Source organism: Carassius carassius, chromosome 12 (genome assembly GCF_963082965.1).
Source record: "Carassius carassius chromosome 12, fCarCar2.1, whole genome shotgun sequence".
NCBI classification, from domain to species: domain Eukaryota; kingdom Metazoa; phylum Chordata; class Actinopteri; order Cypriniformes; family Cyprinidae; genus Carassius; species Carassius carassius.
Genome location: NC_081766.1, coordinates 17976062 through 17983114, shown reverse-complemented (window position 1 = coordinate 17983114; position 7053 = coordinate 17976062). Strand labels below are relative to the sequence as shown.

General features: G+C 37.7%; 1 protein-coding gene across 1 annotated transcript; it reads left to right on the top strand.

The window, feature by feature from the left end:
• On the top strand, nt 1-6961 carry LOC132154988 (cysteine/serine-rich nuclear protein 1-like). The gene is made up of 5 exons (XM_059563746.1): nt 1-215; nt 3281-3467; nt 4501-4763; nt 4842-5138; nt 5983-6961. The coding sequence occupies exons 1-5, from the start codon at nt 171-173 to the stop codon at nt 6796-6798; spliced, it is 1608 nt and encodes a 535-aa protein (XP_059419729.1). The 5' UTR covers nt 1-170; the 3' UTR covers nt 6799-6961.
• Nucleotides 6962-7053: the final 92 nt, after the last annotated feature.

Sequence of the window (7053 nt, the reverse complement as noted above, 5' to 3'; positions counted from 1 at the left end):
ATGACTGCTGTTTTGGTCCTCATATTACTGTTTACGTCAGGCAGAGTGGGGGGAGTTTTCCACTGACGAACACACACAACTCAACCACAGCTGATCCCACTGTACTGTACGTGCAAAGAGAGCTAAGAAAAAGGACGTCGGTGCTATCTTGATAACTTTTCAAGCATCGTATGGTCGTCTTTCCCCCCCATGGTACACGGATACACAATCACTGGGTGAGTATTTGTTTTTCTTTAAGATGCTTTTCGATTTCTCGCAGCGCGTGAAACACATTATTTTTTGCATAAAACGCTCCCGAATGCGAACTCAATAGGACCGTTAGTATGCTAAGCGGTTGAATCTCTGATTGTTACCGTGGGTCTCACAGTTTGTTGTTATCGCGTTTTGATGTGGTCATTTACGACCCTGAATAAATAAAGCATGACCGCGAGAAAGTCCGCTACGGAAGTTCAGCAGCTGCAGAATTAAAGTGCTCGTGCGCAAAAAAAAGAGAGAGCGAGAGAGAGGGAGATAAATAAATATAAAGTTATATATAATATGCATTTATTAATGCATGTTCTGCTTAGACGTTAAAGTTTCTATTAATTCAGAACACTAGCCTAATCATCCTTAAAATAAAACGGAACTGTTTTGTACTTTTATTAGAAATTAAATAAAATTTGATATTTAAATATTTGTAATGTTTGAAAAACATAAAAAAAAAGTAGAAAGTAGATGCACCTGTCGATCCTTATCTTAAGAGAAAGATGCTTACAGTACCTAAGGCCAAGGCAAGTTAGAGTGGTTTAGACTTTTTATATATATATATATATATAATTAGGATGAATAAAGATAAAATTGGGACACTATCTTAATAATCTGTTCCTTCCATTAGTAAGTAATGAACAGTATTAAGTTAATCTTAAATTGGTATTGAATGACACTGTATAGCCAAAACAGCACCAGTGAAATATGATCAGAAACTGTCCCACTTGTATTCACCCTATTTTATGACATGATGATTTAAATCTTCACTTTGCTGCATTGAAAATGTGAGAAAAAGTCTAGGCTAGATGATTTTGTCTACTGTACACCAGTGATAACCTATTTTTCCACCTGTCATCTGTCTGCTTTCCCCTTTCACAGTCTACAAACTCCACCTCCTCCTTCTATGGAGACATTCTAACATTCGCATGCTCATTTGCATAGTTGTAGTCTGGCCAGTTGTCACTGCCAAGTCCAAGAAATGATCAGCTCTGTTCGGCTTTCAGTGAAAACTTTTGTTTGTTTGTTATTGTATGTTAGGCCTATATGTTCTTGTACTCAGCTGCCCTCTTGTCTTACACATTCACTACACTATAAACACTCCCACATCACATACTGTACACAAAGGATGCAATGAATAATTGAATGGACTTGAAGTCTGGTGTCTGCACACTTTTAAGAGATCACTATCACGTTGTCACAGCTAGAGGAAGCTGTAAATCACATGTGTCACCGCATCGGTTGATTCTGCATTTCTGTTGACGCACGATTCACATGCTACAAACATTACTACAATTATGTGCAACACAAAGTGTCCTTTATCTCATGCAGCTATAACCGTTTACATAGTTGACTTTGTGGCATCTGGGATTACAGTGCAGGTGTTTACATAACACTGTCCAAAGAAAACCAGACCTGTGTGAAAGAGGTGTGTGAGAGAGTTAAGGTTGTTCAGGATACAGACAGTGTGCACAGGGGCACATAGTGTTCTTGGCATATGAGCCATTTGTGTGGATTGGGCTTGACTGGATGCACTTGGAACAAGAACCAGGTGATATGTGATGCAGATTGCTCCTGCAGTGTGAGGTAGTGTTGTTCTGTCATCTGAGGTACACAGAGTTCTGTGTGTGTGTGTGTGTGTATGCGCTAGCGTGTGATTTCTTTCCAGTGCACACCCACTCAAACAGAAAAACTTCTGTATGTGCGTTTTGTGTTACGGTGTCCTCTTTTGTTTTTTTTTATACTTAGCGTGTACTTATAGGTGCTTTTATAAGCTTTGAAATGGAGCTTGGCAGTTGCTTTCGTATATGTTTGGGGGATTCTGCAATAAAAACAAGTATCAGGTTACAAAATATGTCATGCAGTTTAGCCCGTTTGGGATGTTAAGCTGAGCTGTATGTCTTAACATTTTGTTCCTGAAGAACTCCAAACATCTGAGGAATGTTAATGACTCCAGAGGGAGAGAGAAGGAGCCATTGATTCCCTCCAGACTAATCATTGGTTGCATAATGCACACTTTTGTGTTTGCATACACTTTGCATGATGTGATTAATAACAATGATCATTTGCCTGAGAAAGCTGTGCTTGTGATGTTGTAGTAGTTCAAGTCAAGTTTTGTCTTACTGGGAAACCTGCTGAACAGGCTTTCGCCCAGAGTGAAGATGTGAATCTTTGGTACCAGCCTGAACAAGAGAGAGGTGTCCAGTTGCTGGTTATTGAACCTCCCCAAATTAATTTTTTCATACTTGGTACAGAGCAAAAATGCAATCTCATTTTATGACCTATTTATTCATTCAAAAATACATTAAAATGCCATTTATATATAAGTGACTCACATGTTGTATTTGGAGCATGTTTTTAATTTCTGAATTAAATTAAATTTTGATAGGGGCAAAACCCGTCGTGGTGATAGAACTCTTCTGATATCTTAGTGAAAAAAGCTGGTATTACAAGAGTTCTATTTTTAATCTTATATAATAGTTTGGTTTGTTTATTATTATTGTTTTTTGTTTATTATTGAAAAATATATTTTACTAACAAAACTGGATAAGTTTGTCAAAATTTGAAAACCTTATGTGTGCCAAATCATATCATGTGCAATCATAAATTATATTTATTAATGATATTAATTAATTAATACATTTTTATATTTGTAAAAAAAAGAAGCTTATACTCTACACAAAAAATATAGAAATACATTTTTAACTAACTAAAGTTTTGAAAACTTTTATTGAAAATAATAAATGGCCTTTTTTTGAAAACTTTTATTTAAAATAAAATAAAAAATTGTAAACTGAATTTGTTCAGAGATCTGTAAACTGAAAAAGTATTTAAAATGTACCATATGTAACACCTTGTTGTTATTAAATATATTGCTATTCTTTTAAAATCATTATATAAAAATTTTATAAATTAGATTTTTTTTTTAAATTCCTTATCGTCATCATGAACATTTATCATTGACCCATTTGCTGTGCTTTTCAACTGATTGATACATCTAATCTTATGCTTTAATTTCTCCTATTTAATTTGACAGATCGCCATGGCTACATCGCAGCGTGGGGGTTTAAAGAGGAAATATGGTTTCCCAGATGAGGATGCCATTTACTCTTCCTCATCCCCCTCATCACACTCTGAATGGGACACTGATGAAGAGAACCCCCAAAGTGATAGTGTGAACTTTGGGCCTGCTGGTTCTTTCTCTTCAAGACATCACATGTCAAGTAAGTAACCGTATAGTAACTGTAGTAAAGCATGGTAAAGCATAGTAAAGTAGTAAAGCATAGTAACTGTGAATTTTTCAAATCATGCAAAGCAACAGTTGTCACCTCCAGTGTTTTTAAACACTTGTCTTGTTATCTAACCTCAGTGTTATTGTGCAGAGCACTAGATAAGAAGAGAAACGGACAGCTGTAACATTGTTTATCACAAGATGTTGTGCACAGTCGTCCTGAGTCATTTTAAACACACAAACACCAATGTAAGCACAACAGTTATAATCAGTTACACCGTCCTGACTGGGACACAGCATATCTGGTGTGTAAGTGTTTTCCTTTGGTAGTACTATGAGATTATATTGTCTGTCTATATGCCTGGACATGCCTGGACCACTGTGTGTTTTTCAGTGTTGATTCACTGTGAAATCTGCATGTGAAGTACTGCAAATACTGCTACTACTCTACTACCTCAGCCCATTATCCTCATTCAGCGAGTGAAACTGCCATTGCAAAAAAACAAACACATACATTCTGATGGCAATAGAAGTTTCTAAACTTTGCATTCATAAAGTTAGTTTATTTTTTTCTTTTTAGTACTGCATGTGAAAAATTTCCAAACCACTCATGTAATTTCCTTAATGTCTCATTAGGGCTCTCTAGTGTTGAGTTCAGGCTACTTGCTAACAGACCTGACTCAGCTGCCCTCTAGTGGAAACTACAACAGTGACAATCACTATAGAAGAATTGAAAATGTGAACGCTGAAAATGTGAGATTTGTAATGACTTGCTATGTCTGTAAAAATTTACAAATGCAATATTACAATAAAAATGATCAAATAAAAAGAATAAAAATCCATATGCACAGCTGTCATGTTCAAGTAAATTTATCTGTGTCCCGCACGTGTCCCACATTGTCATGAAAATCACATCTGTCGTCCTGCGACAGAGTAATAACTGTGTAGTCGCAGTCAAAACCAGTGTCAAAATCTTAATAATAACCTTTATAATAATTAAAAAGTAATACGTTTTTTACTTTTAGTGTCATCCATCCTTAAGAAGACAAAAGATACTCAATCCAAAGGCAGTGTTCGGTTTGGCCTGGTTACAGTGTTCCTTTTCCAGCGCTGTCAAGGTTTCAGCAGTGTGCCCAGTCATGGTGGCTGCACACTGGGCATGGTTAGACGGCACGCTGCCCGCCAGCAGTTCACCCTGGAGGAGCACGCGGAGGAGCAGCTGCGCTTGCGAATGGAGAGGCTCCGTGAGCAACACCAAGAGGAGAGGCTGGAGGCAATGAGACAGAAGGTGATTTGGTTATTTTCCAATATTAATAAATGATTTTCTTTTCAGCTTGTCTTTTTACAGTATCTTCTTTTTTTATAGCTGATTATCGGTGGGACTCTCACAGTGACCGAAGCAGCCAGGCTGACAGTGAACGACGTCCCAGATGAGGATGCTGATCTCAGTAGCACAGAGCTGAAAGACTTAGGATCCCTCCGTCTCTACTCTTCCAAACAGAGACGTGAATTACTGAGAGCAGCAGGGGTTGTGCGAATCGACCGGGAGGAGAAGAGGCAGCTGAAGGATCTGCGGCGGTGGAGGGAAGACTGTGGATGCCACTGCCAGGGCTTCTGTGAGCCGGAGACCTGTGCCTGCAGCCAGGCTGGCATCCAGTGCCAAGTAATAAGCAATAAATTAACTTTTTTCTCTCTTGTGCGCTCTGTCTATCTCTCTCTCTCTCTCTCTCTCTCTCTCTCTCTCTCTCTCTCTCTCTCTCTCTCTCTCTCTCTATATATATATATATATATATATATATATATATATATATATATATATTTATTGATGATGGGTCAGTTGTCATAATCTTTGACATATTATCGCTCAAAAGATTTTGCACTGCCTAGGAGATTTTCATTGGAATTTTAAACTCACCAATGCTGCATTTTTTTTAATAAAAAATAAAGTAAAAACGAGCATATTTTGAAATATTAATACAGTTTAAAATAATAGTTTTTTTAATGTCACATGATGCTTCAGATATCATTGTAATATGCTGATTTTGTGCTCAAGAAACATTTCCTATAATTATCAGTGTTGGAAACAGTTTTGCTGCTTAATATTTTCGTGGAAACCATGATACATATTTTTCAGGATTCTTTGATTAATCGTTTAATGAAAAAGGAGCATTTGAAACATAAATCTTTTATAACATTAGAAATGACTTTACTACCACTTTTGATCAATTTAATACAACCTTGCTGAATAAAAGTATTCATTTCTTTAAAAATCTTTTTTAAATTTGAGAAACATTTGTGTTTATAATGAAATCTCAGACTTTTTGGAGACACTTGTGAGATTACTAAAGTCATTTTCTTATTTTCATTTTCAAGTCTCAGTTTACTCTCCTTCTAATCTCATTGAGATTATTTTTCTTTCCTATGGACAGCAACAGTTGTTAATTATGAGAAATGAAGTAGACGTGCAGCCATACTGATTTGTTTTGGCAAACATTTTCTGTCAACAGATGGATCGCTCCAACTTTCCTTGTGGATGTTCAAAGGAATGTTGTGGGAATCCCGCAGGCCGAATTGAGTTCAACCCCAGTCATGTACAGAGCCACTACATCCACACACACATGAAGCTGGAGCTGGAAAAGAGGCTGCACGATGACAGCAGACTAACTGCCACTGAGCAACAATCAGTGGAGAGGAACAGAGCCATTACATTTCCTGTAGAAAACGACTCTCCCTCATTTCTCCTGAGCTCAGAGCTCTGCAGGCAGGGGGACAACAGCTGGAGCAGTGACATGACTGACACCTCCTGCGCTTCTTCTCTGAGTCTGGACTCTGAGACGGATGGAGGACCTTCCTCAGAGCGACCCACACTGGACATGGACAGCAGAGGACTCACTCACATTCTCACTTTTTCCAATTCTGATGGAGAAGGATGTCCATACATTAAAGAGTATTATCTGTCCACAGAAGCTTCTGGTGGCACATCCACGAAGGAAAGCAACTCCGGTACATCTCAAGTGGAGTATCTGGATGAAAATGGTAATCAGGCCACCAGGGAATGTGTAGACGATCCATTTGATATCCCTAATACACCATCTGCATCTCCAGATCACACTATGAACTGTTACATGGACCTCAGTCTGTCCTCAGGCTCTGACCTGGTCTTTTTTGACACTTTTCATGAGTACGGTCTAAGCTGCAATCATTTGAAAGTGTGCAGTCATCTGGACTACATGTCACCGCTCCAGTTCCCCTGCTGTCCCAGTCCCACTCTAACTGAGGACTCAGGAGTCAGTCTTCTGGAGTCTCTTGTAGGAATTTCTTAATGGGGATCAGAGCGACTCTGATTTTTACTGATGTTTTAAAATCAAAGGAGCATTGTTCATTTGCAGTTGTACAGTATCATTAAATCTCATTTACTATGAGAAAAATGGTAAATAACTTTGAAATTTAAGGATATTTCTTAAAATTATATTCAAGGATATTAAGGTAGTCACCTTAACTAACCTTATCACAACCACTCAGTGAAAATCTGTGGAAAGTATCATGATGAGTAATATCTCAACTTTTTCCAAAAGTCT

Bases quoted from the DNA above. Each gene is read 5' to 3' on its own strand.
- LOC132154988 (XM_059563746.1), top strand. From the start codon at position 171: ATGGTCGTCTTTCCCCCCCATGGTACACGGATACACAATCACTGG. The intron at 216-3,280 runs GTGAGTATTTGT...TTAATTTGACAG, and splicing joins CACGGATACACAATCACTGG to ATCGCCATGGCTACATCGCA. The intron at 3,468-4,500 runs GTAAGTAACCGT...TTTTACTTTTAG, and splicing joins TTCAAGACATCACATGTCAA to TGTCATCCATCCTTAAGAAG.